The sequence below is a fragment of the Lutra lutra genome, chromosome 6, assembly GCF_902655055.1.
Source record: "Lutra lutra chromosome 6, mLutLut1.2, whole genome shotgun sequence".
Classification (NCBI taxonomy): domain Eukaryota; kingdom Metazoa; phylum Chordata; class Mammalia; order Carnivora; family Mustelidae; genus Lutra; species Lutra lutra.
The window spans coordinates 3,040,564-3,057,834 of NC_062283.1; the positions used below are offsets into that span (position 1 = coordinate 3,040,564).

At 44.1% G+C, this 17,271-nt stretch overlaps 1 protein-coding gene and 2 pseudogenes across 1 annotated transcript; 2 read left to right on the forward strand and 1 right to left on the reverse strand.

The window, feature by feature from the left end:
- Positions 1 to 3,344: 3,344 nt before the first annotated feature.
- LOC125102049 (histone H2A type 1-B) lies at positions 3,345 to 3,862 on the reverse strand. The gene has a single exon (XM_047732739.1). The coding sequence runs from the start codon at positions 3,804 to 3,806 to the stop codon at positions 3,414 to 3,416; it is 393 nt and encodes a 130-aa protein (XP_047588695.1). The 5' UTR covers positions 3,807 to 3,862; the 3' UTR covers positions 3,345 to 3,413.
- A 282-nt stretch (positions 3,863 to 4,144) lies between these two features.
- On the forward strand, positions 4,145 to 14,343 carry LOC125102020 (histone H2A type 1-D-like; annotated as a pseudogene).
- On the forward strand, positions 11,252 to 15,953 carry LOC125102036 (histone H3-like; annotated as a pseudogene).
- Positions 15,954 to 17,271: the final 1,318 nt, after the last annotated feature.

A 17,271-nucleotide genomic window follows, 5' to 3' on the forward strand; every position in this document is an offset into this window, starting at 1 on the left:
AGTTTAGGATTAACAAAGTATAAAATTCGCAGATGTGCTCACATATAGTTCAGTTCTAGCCAGTCAGTTGGAAGAGTGGTTTCATGGTGTGTACTCCTATTGCTCACTGACAAACCTGAACTTCAGACAAGATGTGCTAGATGCATATAATAACATCTGTGTATTTGTAGCAACTGCAGTGGCAGTAAAGGTGTATAGTACGGATGAATCACAATTTGAAACGTATAGAGCTGAAAGCTAGTCCATGAAGAATCCTTCCAAATTTTACAACTCATATATGAAAGAAGATTGACCAAGGAGTTCCCAGATTTGAACACAGTCTTAAAAATGACACTACCAATAGTGTGTTTGGAAGCTGAAACTCAGTTCTAAGTTATCAAGAGAACAAAACAAACTGTGATCAATTTACCTGGGAGGAAATACTGAATTCTCTTCCCACTGTATATATAGGAAATATTCATACATATATATGTGTATATTCATATACATATACATAAATATACGTGTGTGTGTGTGTGTGTGTATTTTGGTGGGCAGCAAAACAAGATTTTTTAAATTTTTTTTTTAATTTTATTTTTTATAAACATATATTTTTATCCCCAGGGGTACAGGTCTGCGAATCGCCAGGTTTACACACTTCACAGCACTCACCATAGCATATACCCTCCCCAATATCCATAACCCCACCCCCCCTCTCCCAACCCAAAACAAGATTTATTGAGCAATAGCACAAAGTTTCCAAGGAGGGAGGCAACCCGAGAGGGTTGCCCTCAAATAATTTTCAAGCAAAAATGGAATCAGAGTATGCCATCAAAAATATTCTAAGACAAAAAATTATAGTGTTGTATTCGAAAATTAATGTGCTATTTTACTGAACTTTGTGATAGCTACAGCTTTATTTTTGTAAAATTGGAATTTGGATCCTTTCAATTATAAATGTTCACTGTCTATTTTGTATGTTAAATTTTGAATTGTGACTATTGAGTTGCCAAGTTGTGTAAGTTTTAGGCCTCAAAAAACCTTGAACTACCATCAGTTTATTATAACTTTACACTTAGAAAATTAAAGAAAGTATCACTTTAGTGAATGATTTTGCATTTATTAAAAGGGGACATGGAGAGCGCCTGGGTGGCTCAGTGGGTTAAGCCTCTGCCTTTGGCTGGGGTTATGATCTCAGGGTCCTGGAATGGAGTCCTGCATCAGGCTCTCTGCTCAGCGGGGAGCCTGCCCCCTGCCCCCTACCCCTCACCCCCCACCCCCCTGCCTGCCTCTCTGCCTACTTGTGATCTTATGTCAAATAAATAAAACCTTAAACACACACACACACACACACACACACACACACACCTTTAAAAAAGGCGGGGGGGTGACATGGGTAGGAGAAACACTCTAGGTAACAGCCTGTCAGAATCAAATCCCACTGATTTTAAGTTGCATAGGCAGAGAAACTTCGGATAATGATAGATCAGTCTTTTGTCTTATTGCATATATGTATTTAGTGGGTGTCTTCTGGTGAGTACAGAAGTCTGTTTCTGTAACTTGGTCCCTTCTCAGACCAATACAAGATTCTGAAGTCAGGATACATGAAATGTTTTGCAGATTATTGGAAACGTTAAGGATACTGAGAATGCTGTTAGACTTGCTTCTGTTATGTTAAATGGAATAAAAGCTTTTACAGGGGGTGGTCAGGACCCTGTACAAACTCACCTGACTAAATGGTATTCTCTGTGAAGTTGGAACTGAACAGGCCAAACTAAACCAGTATAAAGGGGTTCTAGGAACCACACTGCAAACGTAGAAAGAGAAAACTCCCTGGAGACAGAGTCCAACTACAAGCTTAATTTACACTCTATTCCTGGTGCACATGTGAAGCTTGTCTAACGGCTCTAGAATATTACAACTGCTTTCATGTCACCCCGGAAATAGTAAATGCATCTTAAACAGCAACTCTTTAAATAAACTTTGCTTCTGTAGTTGGGACCGTAAGTTACAACCCCTTTCAAGAGATAGTGGGTGGCTCTGAAAAGAGCCTTTTACAACCGGCAATTTGTTTTATGCCCTCTCGCCGCGGATGCGGCGCGCCAGCTGGATGTCCTTGGGCATGATGGTGACGCGCTTGGCGTGGATGGCGCAGAGGTTGGTGTCCTCGAAGAGCCCCACCAGGTAGGCCTCGCACGCCTCCTGCAGCGCCATGACGGCCGAGCTCTGGAAGCGCAGGTCGGTCTTGAAGTCCTGCGCGATCTCGCGCACCAGCCGCTGGAACGGCAGCTTGCGGATCAGCAGCTCGGTGGACTTCTGGTAGCGCCGGATCTCGCGCAGGGCCACCGTGCCGGGCCGGTAGCGGTGCGGCTTCTTCACGCCGCCCGTGGCCGGCGCGCTCTTGCGGGCCGCCTTGGTGGCCAGCTGCTTGCGCGGGGCCTTGCCGCCGGTCGACTTGCGCGCCGTCTGCTTCGTGCGAGCCATTGGGGGGAACTAAAGACACACCGAGAGCCTGGGGAGCAAACGCGAAGATTCCTTTATATACAGTAAGAGGCATTCTGATTGGCCTCGTAGTTTTTCAAAAGAACCGCGCGACGAAATCATTGGTCCAACGGTATCCACATTGATGAGTTACTGGAGAATCCGATTGGATTAATAACTCCACCTCTCTCCCTCTTTTCAGTGTGAATATTCAAACATTGTTTTATGCTTTCACTAAGCACAGGAGCCCTAGCCAGCCTTTTAAGAAACATGTTAAATATAATCTGTGTGGTTCTGTAAATGTAAGTGAACCTGAGATTCCCCCAATTCTCCACAGGCTCGGAGGTTATCAATCCTGCCGGTCTGCACACTTCACTGAGTACAATTTTGTCTTGATACCTTCTCTAGACAGTTGGGCTAGTTATTTTGAAGTAGATCTCGGGTAGCCTGGACTGCCTCTTCCTAGATCTTCGGTCATTATAGCTCTCCTAATACCGAGTTTTCTCGTATTAAACTACATGGCACCGTTCCTGGGTGTATTTGGAATATCGCACGTAAAACACCGGATCTACTAATGCTACATACAAAACTGTACCGCAATGATAGCTTGCCTTTGTTGGATGAAATTTTTCCCTAAACTGAAAACTTGGAAAGCTTGTGCAACTTTATTACTGGTCAAAAGCAAATTTCCTTCCTGCTTGTACATTTCAGCCTCTTGCACTTCTTGTAGCGAACTGACACGTCTGGTACACACTCAGCCCATAGTAGAGAACCTGTTTCCTCAAATTTCAATGTTTTAATTTCTACATTTTTATAGGTTTGTTCAGGATTGGTTTTACCAAGGTAGCACAAACTGGGTTACCAGCCATTCTTGTGAAAATGTGGACGGCTCTGAAAAGAGCCTTTTATTTACTGTAGTTGAATACAAAATACGTGCTGTTTGTGCTAGATTTTTATTTGCCCTTGGCCTTGTGGTGGCTCTCGGTCTTCTTGGGCAGCAGCACGGCCTGGATGTTGGGCAGCACGCCGCCCTGCGCGATGGTGACGCGGCCCAGCAGCTTGTTGAGCTCCTCGTCGTTACGGATGGCCAACTGCAGGTGGCGCGGGATGATGCGCGTCTTCTTGTTGTCGCGCGCCGCGTTGCCCGCCAGCTCCAGGATCTCGGCCGTCAGGTACTCGAGCACGGCCGCCAGGTACACCGGCGCGCCGGCCCCGACCCGCTCCGAGTAGTTGCCCTTGCGCAGCAGGCGGTGCACGCGGCCCACCGGGAACTGCAGACCGGCTCGGGATGACCGAGTCTTTGCTTTGGCACGGGCTTTACCCCCTTGCTTCCCACGGCCAGACATGTCGGCTTAATTAAGCTCAACAGCCAAAACAACACAAACACTAAAAACACATTTGCAGCTACTACCCGCCCTCTAACCCCCCCCCCCCCCAAAAAACCTCTTTTATAGGCAGCTCAGGGATGAGCCTACAAGCTATCCCATTGGTCAAACTATGTTAGTCTGTGTATCCAATAGAAAGAGAGACTGTTCATCCCTTATTTGCATAAACCCCTCCCCAAAGCGAGAGATCTCACATTTTATCCAATCAGAAGTGACAATTCTTGAAACTTCATTTGCATTGAGGAACTATAAAAGAATGAGCTCTGGACCTTTCACGACACTAACCTTTGTTGGGGTGAGTGCGATTCTCGTTTCTACAACTTATAGGGAAAAGCCATGCCTGAGCCTTCCAAATCTGCTCCGGCTCCGAAGAAGGGCTCCAAAAAAGCCATCACTAAGGCACAGAAGAAGGACGGCAAAAAACGCAAACGCAGCCGCAAGGAGAGCTATTCCATCTACGTGTACAAGGTGCTGAAGCAGGTGCACCCCGACACCGGCATCTCGTCCAAGGCCATGGGTATCATGAACTCGTTCGTCAACGACATCTTCGAACGCATCGCGGGCGAGGCGTCCCGCCTGGCGCACTACAACAAGCGCTCGACCATCACGTCCAGGGAGATCCAGACGGCCGTGCGCCTGCTGCTGCCCGGGGAGCTGGCCAAGCACGCCGTGTCCGAGGGCACCAAGGCCGTCACTAAGTACACCAGCTCCAAGTAAGCGGCTTGTGGTTCAATCCCAAAGGCTCTTTTCAGAGCCACCCACTTATCAATAAAGATCTGTAACCACCATTTCGTTGCGGTGGTAAGTGCAAGTCTGCCACTACAGCTTGAGTTTTAAGGAATCTCATCCAACAATGATTGATTTCACCGTTTTTTTTCATCCCAGGTTGTTTTCCCCTAAAGCTCGGGATGCTTGTAGATTCTCAATCTTATTTTCCCAGTGTTTACGTTGCTGAAAAGGGGGTTTTCCTGCAGGGTAAAGAAGTGGTTAAAGGTTTTCAGAATAGGGACCCTCAGGGCATGACTAATCGAGACTCGCTGTTGGGAGGAGGGCGAGATCTGGGCTGCGGGAAAGAAGTAGGGCTTATACCTGGACCCTAAATTCCCTTGCATAAAACACTGGGTAGATATACGCCGGTGGTTCTCGTGGGCACTTCTGAGATACACCTCAAGTTCTTTGCACAGTTTAAAGGGAATTACTCTAGTTTCACACTAGAATTGTTTACCGATAGCAACAGCCAATCTACACCCGTTTCAATTTTTCTTGTGTCCCAAGATTCCGAAGTCCCATTTCCCATTCTGAGTATTAATGGCTTTTCGAGAATGTCACTAGAAGGGCGGGGGGGGGGGATGGCCGTCCAGCTCTAAGAAGGACGAAAGGTTTGAATTTCCCGCTCTTCCCTATCGCGCCACCTTACTGGCTGGCGAGGAGGGCCTGGGTTGGAGAGGAAGCTGTGCTGGTTTTTCTTGGTAAACCTCTATCAGACACCAGACTCCAAAAATAATTCTGTAAAGACAGAAAATGCCTTGATGAAGAGGAGGTAATGGGGCAGGTCTAGGTCCGGGATTGGGGGAGGAGAGGAGAATGGGTAGGACTCAGCTGTTGACTGCTGGTGAAAAAAGGAAAACGGTATTTTTTTCATCAGTCTATGAGCATTTTATGTAGTTGACACACAACAGTGACTTTGGATGAAGAAATAAAATGTACAATAGAATTTCTTTAAAAGGACCCCTTTATGAAGAAAATTTAACTTTAAATGATCTCTTCCCAGATCTCAAATGTCAGCCCACCACTGTATGAGTACTTCAAGTCTCAGCAACACAAAATATAGCTGTGAATGAGACCCCGGCCTTAAAAATTAATAATTATAAAAAGACATATTCTCCCTACCCCCCCCTTCCTTTTTTTTTTTTTTAATTATCAAACTCAGCCAACACATTAAAAATCACTGACCTTTATGTTCTGACCCTGGCGAGGTGAGATCTAGGTGGTAATATTTCTCATCCTGTTCAAAACGGTCTGAGGTAGGGATAATTTTTTTCCTCATCTCGTCCTTCAAAACTTTTGCCTACCTGTTTGCTTTCTACCTTTCATCTCTCCTCTCTCCTTCCATACTCCCCTTCCTTCCTAACATTTGATTCTTTACGTAAAACTTTACCCTTAATTGACAAGTTCAAACTAATCTGGGGTTTGTAGACTCAGACCTAGGCCTTTTTGCCATCTGTCCTGAATACCGGCTGATCTCTAACAAGTGAAAGGAGAATTAAAAAAAAAAAAAAAATCAGATGTCTCGACTGTGGGGTAGACTATGGATCTATAGTGAGGAGTGGTGAGAAAGCAGAAAAAAACTCATAAAATCTCTCCAGCTGCATATGATGGGAGGCCAATTTTGGACACAAGCAGAGCCAGCAGGCGAGCCATCCAAGTGAAATCCTACAAGGCTTTATACACCCTCTTCCCTAATAAAACACCCGCATTTTTCTCCAAAAAGGCAATTTCTGAGTAAAAAAGCAAATGAGAAAAAAATAGCTTGTATTACTTTCCTGATCACCCTTGCAGCCACGGGGAAGTTTTAGCTGCCTTCCTGTCCAAGGAAGATGAGCTGGAGACAAGAAGAGCTCGATCTGTCCCCGATCTGGATTTGTCCCTGAGGGAAAGCGGAGATGCTCTGGGCTAAGTTCTGGGTGCCAAGAACAAGACAGAGGGGTGGGGCTGAGAGACTTTTAATTTGGAGGGAGGTTGAAAATTTGGAAAAGACACATAACAGGGGGTCCAGAAAGTGTTCATGATTTGGGAAAGTGGGCAGAGTTAGAAATGGAATGCCCTGGCCCTGCTTCCTAGCAGATGAGAGGACACAGAATTCTCAGTTCTGCCTTCAGCATCTCTCTGCAACATCTGATGTCTTTCCTCTTGACTTTTCATTTCCATTAAATAATATACACATTTAAGTCAGTTCTTTTTAACTTCCTTGTAAAATAATACCTGCCCGTTATTTTAAAATAACAACCACCACAAATAATTTCAAATAAACAAATGAAAACCAACTGTAATTCCATTGCCCAGGACATTTTTGCCATCGATCTTATGGAAATTTTACTTTGTATATATATATATATATATATATATATATATATATATATATACATACACACACACACATATACACACACATACATACATACATATACGGGTCTCTATGCATATAGATATATGAATGTCATATGAGATCATACTTTTTCTTATCCTTTAAAATTTAACAGAGGGGGCGCCTGGGTGGCTCAGTGGGTTAAGCAGCTGCCTTCGGCTGAGGTCATGATCCCAGAGTCTTGGGATCGAGTCCCGCATCGGGCTCACTGCTCAGCAGGAAGCCTGCTTCCCTTCCTCTCTCTCTGCCTGCCTCTCTGCCTACTTGTGATCTCTCTCTGTCAAATAAATAAATAAAATCTTTAAAAAAAATAAAAAAAATAAAATTTAACAGAGATCTTGTTGATCTCTATTAAAGTGAATGGGGAAACCCTGGGACCCCGGGCCTCTACTCCGCACATCCCAAAGAGGTGACCAGGTTCTTGGTCTTGTCACAAAAAAGAATTCAAGGACAGATATGCAACACAGAGGACAAGGGACACAGGCGGAAAGGTTTATTAAAGTTAAAATTATACCCTTGAGATATGAGAGAGTGAGAAGGAGCTGCTCCCCCGGCTTCTTCCACCTCCCTTGCTCAAGGATTCCGTGTTGTGGCGCCGCCATCTTGGGCCTGTCTGGTGGGATCCGGCTTCTGGCGGACGCTGCCGGGAGGGCCCCTGACCTTCCCCACAGCCGGCCGTGGTGTCCTCCTTGCTGGTCTCCGGGCATCCTCATAGACCCTCACTAACTGCCTATTCTAAAAGTACCAGAAAGAGAGCTATTGTCAAGGATAACTTTTTCTTTTCTTTTCTTTTCTTTTCTTTTTTAAATCCGAAAGACTTATCTGCAGGGCAGGGCGTACAGCTGATGAACCAAACATCTATTCTATATCTATTGCCAGTCTCTTCTCTGAAGCCCCGGGTCCCCGTTCCTTAGTTCAGGATGGCCTACACGCCTCACCTGCCTGACTTTCGGGTGTCCTGTCTTTGTGCTGCTCTCAGACATAAGAAATTGTATTTGCTTTTCTCCTATTAATCTGACCTGCGTTGAAATGTAATTATTAAACCAGCCAAAGCACCTAGAAAGGAGGAAGGGAACATTTTCCCACCTCTACGTTACCATTGCTGGTTTACAGATGAAAACAAGGCACTTGCTGAGTTCTGTGTATTTGCTAACTTTTTATATATTTGCTGTATCAATTGTTGAGGGAGGGGTGTTGACCTGCCTACCTGTAATTGTGGATTTGCTCTGTATGCCACGCAGCTCTACCAGTTTTTGCCTCACGTATTTTGTAAGGCTGCTATTTGGTGCTTACACGTTTAGAATTACTTGGTTTGGGACGCCTGGGTGGATCAGTGGGTTAAGCCTCTGCCTTCAGCTCAGGTCATGATCTCAGGGTCCGGGCATCAAGCCCTGTGTCAGGCTCCTCATGCAGCGGGGAGTCTGCTTCCCCCTCTGCCTGCCGCTCCCCCTGCTTGTGCTTTTTCCCCACTCTCTGTAAAATAAATAACAAAATTTTTTTAAAAAGGATTTCTTGGTTTTCTTATTAGGCTGACCCTTTTGTCATTCTGTAATGTCCTTTTCTATCTCTGGTAAATTTCTTTGCTCCGATTTACCTACGTGATATTAATATAGGCACCCTTGATTCCTTTGGTTGATATTTGCAAGGTTTTTCTAGCTCTACCCTGTCATTTCAACCTGTATGGATAGTTATATTTGAAGTGAGTTCCTGTCAAGAGTGAAGGGGAGCATTATTTGCACCCTAAAATATGCCTCTTTGGCAGAAAGATTACCTAAAGTGATTTTTTTTAATAGCAGACATTAAAAAAGCTTTGAAACCCTACTAAAAAAAGTTAGCCTTTTGTAAGAGAAATTTACATTTACAGGGGAAATCTGAGTTTGCAAGAGTGTTTCCCTCTCTGTGCCAGGAAAAGAAGGATGACTAAAACTGTAAGAACCCAGTGGGAAAGACAAAAACTTAAATCTGCCTAACAACCATAGCCTTGTTTACTGTGCTTTGCCTGGTAACCTCCCAAAACTGTCCTCCCCACCCTCCACGCTGAACATGTTTTGCCTTTAGCTGGAGATGGTATTTAAGGTGATGGCTTGGGGCCATTTGAGGCATTACTCAGTACTTCTTGGGTCTCCCCCTTTCATACAGGAGGTACACGCGTTATTAAACTTTTTTTTTTTTTGTTCCTTTTTTTAAAGCTCTGTTTCCTCCTGTTAAGCGGTCTTGTATTACTGGGGGGGTGCGGGGAGGGTCTTAGCTAACAATCTAGGAGGGTAGAGGGAAAACGATTTTTTCTCCCTACAACAGCATCCACTTGGAGCCTGTACTTTTATCAAATCAGCCCGTCTCTTTTTTTTAATGGGTGTATTTAGGCCATATACATTTAATGCAATGGTTGACCTTGAGGGGGTTCAGGACATATTACCTCAAAAGATGACACTTGGACATACTATCGTAAGATAGAGGTGTTTGGGAAAACAGCAAAGCAAGGTTACTTTGACTTCCTCTCCCTCATCCCTCTTCCCTAAAGGCAGAATTAGAAAAACATCACCAGAAAACAGAGAATTTAGGACTAAGAAGACTCTGAATAAACCTTGTTACTTCTTCGCCATTTACTACCTATTGCCCAAACCCCTTTGTCTTTTCAGTTTTTTTTTTTTTTAAGATTTTATTCATTTATTTGACACACAGAAAGAGAGTTCACAAGTAGGCAGAGAGGCATGCAGAGAGAGAGAGAGAAGGGGAAGCAGAGAGCCCGATGCAGGGCTCGATCCCAGGACCCTGAGGTCATGACCTGAGCTGAAGGCAGTGGCTTAACCCACTGAGCCACCCAGGTGCCCCTGTCTTTTCAGTTCTTTAGAAACTTATTTCGTGGTCTAAAAGTACAAAAGCTTCCTGCTTTGGTCTTTCTTTAGGTCTTCGTTTTTTTAGGAAGGCTCCCAGGTACATGTAAAAATTCCAATAAAATTTGTATGTTTTTCTCCTGCCAGTTTATCTTTGTCAGTTTAATCATCACACCCAGCCAGGGACTCTAAAAGGGTTTAGGAAAAATTTTCCTCCCATACATGTTAGGCTTTAAGTTTGCCATTTAAATTTTTGTTTTCTGGTGGGTTTTTTGTTGGTTTGTTTCTAATTATTCCCTTGCTATTGTTCATTTCTCTGTTTTCTAGTTCCAGCTTTCCTGTGGGCTACTTGAATATTTTCTTGAGACAATTTGAATTTGATTCATCTATGGTCTTTGGATAGTTTTCTAGTGGTTGCTCTAGATATTACCTACATACAACATCACAGTCTGCTGGTATCTAGATGTTACCAGTTCAACCTTAGAAAGCTTGTTTTCTTTTAAATCTTTTTACCCTCTCTTGTTTATAACTCTCCGAAATATTTCCTCTATGTACATCAAGAACCATATCAGATAATATAAGAAATTTAGCTTCTAAACATAATTTAGAAAACTCATGAGAATTGTATTTACCCATATTTCTTTCTTTCCTTTCTTCCTTCCTAATGTTCCAAAAATCTCATATCATTTCCTTTCTTTTTCAGGAACTTCCTTTTGTCATTCTCCTATGGAGAGATATGCCAGGAAGAAATTCCACTTTACTCCATCGAAGAATGTCTTTATTCCCTCACCGATTCCTAAAGGACATGAAATTCAGAGAGACAGTACCAGTTTCTTTCTTTGAGTTCTTAAAAAAATGTGACATTGCCTTTTGGTATGTGGTTTCTGATGAGAAATCTGCTGTTGTTTGAATTGATTTTTCCCTTTTCTTCCCTTTTTTCCCCCTTCCCTTTTTCTTCTCTCGCTGCATTCAAGATATTTTGTGTGTGTTTAGTTTGCCTGGGTTTGATTATGATGTGTTTTATGTCAAGAATGTGTTTCGGTTTATTCTACTTGGGGGTTTGTGAAGCTTCTGAAATCTGTAGGTTTACATCTTTTGTCAAATTTAGGAATTCTTGGACATTCCACTCTCTTTTCTTCTCTCTTTTTGATTCTCTAAAGACATGAACGTTAGGGCTTTTGTTATTGTCCCACAGGTTTCTGATGTTGGCTTTTTTCTCCCCAGTCTATTTTCTCTCTGTCGTTCAAACTGGGTAATTTCTATTCTTCTATCTTCATATTCACTGATTTTTTTCCCCTCTGTCTTCTCCTTTCTGCTGTTGAGCTCATCAGTGGAGTTTTCTATGTCAGTCATTGTGTTTTTCCGTTCTGAAATTTGAATTTAGTTCTTCTTTACATCTTTTATTATTTTTTTCCTGAGGTTTTGCAGTCTTTCGTTTGTTTCAAGTGGGTCTGTTATCTGTTCATTGAAGTATTTTTATGACGGCTGCTTTAAAATCCTAGTTGGATAATTTCCACCTGCTGAGAAGGGAGAAGCACCCCATCATCGCTGAGTAAGTGAAGCCTGAGATCCCCGTCTGTCCTCCATGGAAACCTTATACCTGTGGAGCTGGGGAGGCAGAGGCACAATGTTTTCCATGGTGTTTTGCTGTACAGTGGTTATGTCTTAAGTTTTCTACTTTCTAGGTCAACCCTTGGCCTTTGGGCAGAGATATCCGGTTCTTGTTTTGTGTCTTTATTGTTGCTGTTGTTTGTTTGCTCTCCTTGGCATTTCGAGATTGCCAATTTCTTCAGCACCAAATCCAGGATATGGGAGGTAAAAAGAAAACCCAGAGAACACAGAACTTTCTTGTTCTTCAGCTCTCAAGGTCACTTAGCCAACCTGCCTTCTCTCCACCTTTGGTTTACATGTAATGTCTGGGATTTCTAGTTGTACCTAGCAGAAAGAATAGAGATAAGTGTGTGTACTTCACTGTGGTCCAGAAACAGAAGGTTTTATGCTTTTGAAATAATTTTCATATGTTGTTTCTGTGTGATGTAAGCAAGGTTTCCAGCTACTATTTTCAAACATACTGCCACAAAGAACACATCCTGGGGATTCAACAGACATTTATACTTATGAGATAAGAAACAAAATTGGATATAATCATTCTTTTTTTTTTTTTAAGTGGCTTTTGAAGTACTGGAAAAAAAACCTGGTTTTATTAGAATTCTCTTAGATGAGGGGCTCCTGGGTGCCTCAGTCTGTTGAGCATCGGAGTGTTGGTTTTGGCTCAGGTCATGGTCTCAGGGTCCTGGGATCGAGCCCCAAATTGGGCTCCCTGCTCAGGGTGGAGTCCGCTTGTCCCTCTCCCTGGACCCCAATCCTTCCCTTGTTAGGACTTTCACTCTCTCTCACACAAATAAATAAAATCTTTAAAAAAAATTTTGTCAGATAAATAATGTACAGATCTAGATCAAGTCAACTTGAGCTGTCTTTCAAGATCTGTTGTCATTGTTAACTTCTATTTTAAAATGAGGGATTCTTGGGCCTCTGGGTGGTTCAGTTAAGCATCTGCCTTCAGCTCCGGTCATGATTCTTGAGTCTGGGTTTGAAACCCGTGTCAGACTCCCTGCTTAGTGGTGAGTCTTCTTCTCTGTCCCTCCTCTGGCTCAAAGAAGAAGGAAGAGGGGTTACTGGAGACAGCTACTTTTCTTCTGATATTTTTATGGAAGAATTTACCCTCATCATCTCCTTCACCAATATCTGTCCTCCATATTACTTTTCAGAGTCACATAGGCTCTTCTCTTGTCTTTTACCATCCTGTTTGGTAATCAGAAGCCGTTTAGGCTTGAGCCTGCAAAAATTCCTGAAATAATTGTTCACCTCCATCTGGGCCCCGTCTAGTTTGTCTCATGGGCAGTAAAAGGAAAAACAGCAACATTTCTCCTGGCAATCTCTCTTGATGACAGAGGAGTTTCCTGAACCTATTAGAATCCTTTGTGTTGTAGCCAAATGAGAAAAGAGAGAAGGCGGGAGAATTGGAAATGGCACTGGGAAAGATGACTTTCCCAGTCAAGAGTTTGGAGTCCTCCCTCTTATTAACTCAGCCTGAGCCTGCACAAGGTCAAACAAACAAACTGTCTCTAAGTCTTCTGGTCTCTAAAGTGACAACAGTACTCTATATACCTTGAGGGTGGTTGGTCCTCTAACGCCTCATGTTTAGATAAAGGCTGAAGCAGAAAACTTGGCTGTCCCAGGGCAAAGGCTGATTGGTCCAGTTCTTGCCTTTAGGTTTCATTGTTCAGATATTTTAAGACTTGGGCTCTGACAAATAATTTTTTTTTTTTTTAAGATTTATTTACTTATTTGAGAGCAAGCACGCAAGGGTCCGGGAGGACAGAGGGAAAGAGAATCTCAAGCCAACCCCGCTCTGAGAACAAAGGTCCATGCTGGGGCTCCCCGTGGCTCAAACGCACAACACTGAGATCAGGATCAGGGTCTAAACCAAGAGTCTATTCTTAACCGACTGCACCACTCAAGTGGTCCCAAAGAATTATTTTGTTCCTTTTTTTCTTTTCTGTTGTGAGGTTCAAAGCGTTAAAGCAATTGCTGGCGTAGATATACTTCTTAAATGTTACCTATTTAGGAATTTTTCTGTTTATTCCATTCCACAATTAGTCACAACCTTGGACAAGGACAAACAGCGAAAAGACGGAGCAATGAGGACAATGACTTCTGCTTCTAATTGTATTTTGAAATAGTATTACTGAAAAAACCAAATTGTTCAATTATTAGTATTAAAATAAAAGTTCTTCATACCGGATTACACTGAAGCATTCAAAAACCTCCCGCGAGATGGGAGAGTGTATGTAAATGAGGGATGCTGATTCTGCTTTTTCATTGGTTAATTGAAAATAGCCAATAGGAGACTTGAAAACAGCCTACCTCCCGTTAGTATAAATACTTCTCTTGCTCACGCTCTGTTTCTATTCTTGTGTTTTCTTTTGAAGGCGGTTGCTTCTTGTTTTACTAGCCATGTCGGGCCGCGGGAAGCAGGGCGGCAAGGCGCGCGCCAAGGCCAAGACGCGCTCGTCGCGGGCGGGTCTACAGTTTCCGGTGGGCCGCGTGCACCGCCTGCTCCGCAAGGGCAACTACTCGGAGCGGGTCGGGGCCGGCGCGCCGGTGTACCTGGCGGCCGTGCTCGAGTACCTGACGGCCGAGATCTTGGAGCTGGCGGGCAACGCGGCGCGCGACAACAAGAAGACGCGCATCATCCCGCGCCACCTGCAGCTGGCCATCCGTAACGACGAGGAGCTCAACAAGCTGCTGGGCAAGGTCACCATCGCGCAGGGCGGCGTGCTGCCCAACATCCAGGCCGTGCTGCTGCCCAAGAAGACCGAGAGCCACCACAAGGCCAAGGGGAAGTAAAAGGCTGACCGTTGTTTCTAACACGGACTTTTTCCTAATCAAGAAAGTTAACCTAACAACAAAGGCTCTTTTAAGAGCCACCCACCATTTCCTTTGAAAGAGCTGTCCTGCTTTGGCTTTAAGATTTTTTTTTTTTTTTTTTTTTTTTTTTTGACAGAGAGAGATCACAAGTAGACGGAGAGGCAGGCAGAGAGAGAGAGAGAGGGAAGCAGGCTTCTTGCTAAGCAGAGAGCCCGATGTGGGACTCGATCCCAGACCCTGAGATCATGACCTGAGTTGAAGGCAGCGGCCCAACCCACCGAGCCACCCAGGCGCCCCCTGCTTTGGCTTTAAACGCTCGTCAGAATTCAAAGTGAAATGTCGCGATTAACTCCCAGAAAGCATTACCCCGTGCCCCATAAAAAATAGTAATACTCGCTTGGAGGTAAAAGCCACACGTGGATTTAGTGTAAGTGTGGGTCACGGTATTGGCCGTGTTTGGCAATACGTGCGTTAAACAGAAAGGCCCTATTGTGCAGATGAAGTTTCAAAGTTTATCGTAAGGGCAATAGCTTCACGTTTTCCAAAAAAAAAAAATAAGTGAAAAGAGCTGGAATATTAGGTTCTAACTAAAACATTTGTTGAAGGATACCCACATTCTCCATCTAGATCCAAGCTGATGAAAACGCTGCACATTTGCCGAAGCATCTGAGAGTAACTCACAGGTCCGTGATAATTAGTGCTTGTGAATAAGGACCATTTTCCTAATTTTCCACAGTATTTGTTCCAGACCCAAGAAAATTTTCACCTTCATTGTAGATGCAGCGCATTTGTATATTTCCCTGAGCACCTGTAAATTATCTTGACGGTTTCTCTAAGAAAAGGTCCGTTGGAAATTCCTATGTTGCTTTGCGTGATTACCTGACATTTCAAAATCTCTGAAGCTCTCGTTACAAGATTTTTGTCCACAGTGGATAGAAGAATGGAAAGGGTAAATAAATGACGTCAGAGTAGTTACCGTGAAGGGCAGGGTTTAGGAGTCATTCACCAACCCGAAAGCCGCTCTTAATCCGGGCACCGCTCACGGGGCTGGGCCAATCGGGGGAGGGCGCGGGAACTTTTGAATATTCGTGGGCCCAATGGTTGTTGGTCTGGCTGTATAAAAGGAGGAAGGCTGTGAGCCTTTTACCGGCTTCGGTGAAGACGCTCTCCCCCCTCTTTAAAGATGGCTCGCACGAAGCAGACGGCGCGCAAGTCGACCGGCGGCAAGGCCCCGCGCAAGCAGCTGGCCACCAAGGCGGCCCGCAAGAGCGCGCCGGCCACGGGCGGCGTGAAGAAGCCGCACCGCTACCGGCCCGGCACGGTGGCCCTGCGCGAGATCCGGCGCTACCAGAAGTCCACCGAGCTGCTGATCCGCAAGCTGCCGTTCCAGCGGCTGGTGCGCGAGATCGCGCAGGACTTCAAGACCGACCTGCGCTTCCAGAGCTCGGCCGTCATGGCGCTGCAGGAGGCGTGCGAGGCCTACCTGGTGGGGCTCTTCGAGGACACCAACCTCTGCGCCATCCACGCCAAGCGCGTCACCATCATGCCCAAGGACATCCAGCTGGCGCGCCGCATCCGCGGCGAGAGAGCTTAAGTCTCTGCAAGGAGAGCGCCAACTTTAAACCCAAAGGCTCTTTTCAGAGCCACCCAATTAGCTCAACAAAAGTAGCTGTGATCGTTTGGGCGCTAACCCACCCTGACATGCCGAGCTGGTAATCCTCGCTAACCTGGTCATCAACATCTCTAACGACGGAGTGATCAGGTTCAACAACGGAACAGGCAAAATAGTACGTTTACCCAGTGTAGTCTTCGAACCTTTCTACGTCCTAAATTAATAATATAAACTAAATTTTCTTTAAACCGAGTTAAAAATCCAGCTGTCTGTATTATGGGTACTTTCGCCTTGTTAATCAGTTGATAAAGCATAATTTATCAAGTCCTTTTGTTACTTAATATGTCACTTGTGGCCCTGCTTGTGATTGGTTGTATTGCTTTATTCTAGGGCTAGCTACAATTTGACGATTCTTGGCTGTAGGTTCTTTTCAAGTTAGCCATCAAATTCCAAAAGCTTTGCTTGTTTTCTACACCTTAGCTCTTAATACCTAAAATTCTGGGCCTATGTCTGAGATGGGAGCTGATGCTAAGTTATGTGGGCAGCTCTTAACAATAGACAAAATAGAAGATTAAACTTGAATTGTGTGGTTTACTTGGATTTATTTACATTCCAGGACTTTAATAAAGCCCTTTTGCTTTACAACATATTTGCATTTTATAGATGATAAGGTTGGACATTAATGTGAATGTGTGTGTGTCACTGTTGAATTTTTAACATTCTATTTTTCCAGATTTATCCATACAACTCTGGCACACACCTTTTCTATACATATAAAGGGACTGTCAGAGGCACCAATGCCTTTGGCTTAAACCAGGGGTGACTTTGCTCTCTAGCTCTGGGCCCCAGATGAAGTCCCAAGTATCGGGTTTTATAGCTGTGCTGGGTTTTATATGCATTATTTTTTTATTTTTCCCCTATTATTTTATGTATCTGTTACATAAAGGGTGTTTTAGGTATAGGGCTCGAGAGGATAGCTTTTAAAAAGTGAAAGTACCCATTACTGTCGGATGGTTAGATGGCCAGGGGACAGTGGCTCAGACCGTGCTTCTCCCCACCACCTGTCACCCCTTTCCTGGCCAAGGATCAAGGATTTGGCTGTGTCTTCATTTACATGAGCTCCTCAATAGAGTAATTGCCCAGTGTCTAGGAAAGTAAGGTTAGCACCATCTTAGAATCCAACCTTGTTATTCTGTCCAAGAGTCCTTTGGAAGCTGGCAGCCCAAAGCAGCATTTGGGTGATAGATTACCAGCATTCAAATTCCAGTTTACTACTTAATATGTCCTTTTCACAAATTGATTTCTCCATTATCAGAAAAATGGGGGTAGTACTACCCACCTCAGAAATATTATTGGGATAATAGGAGTTGATTTTTGAACACAGAGCACTGTATAAATGCTATT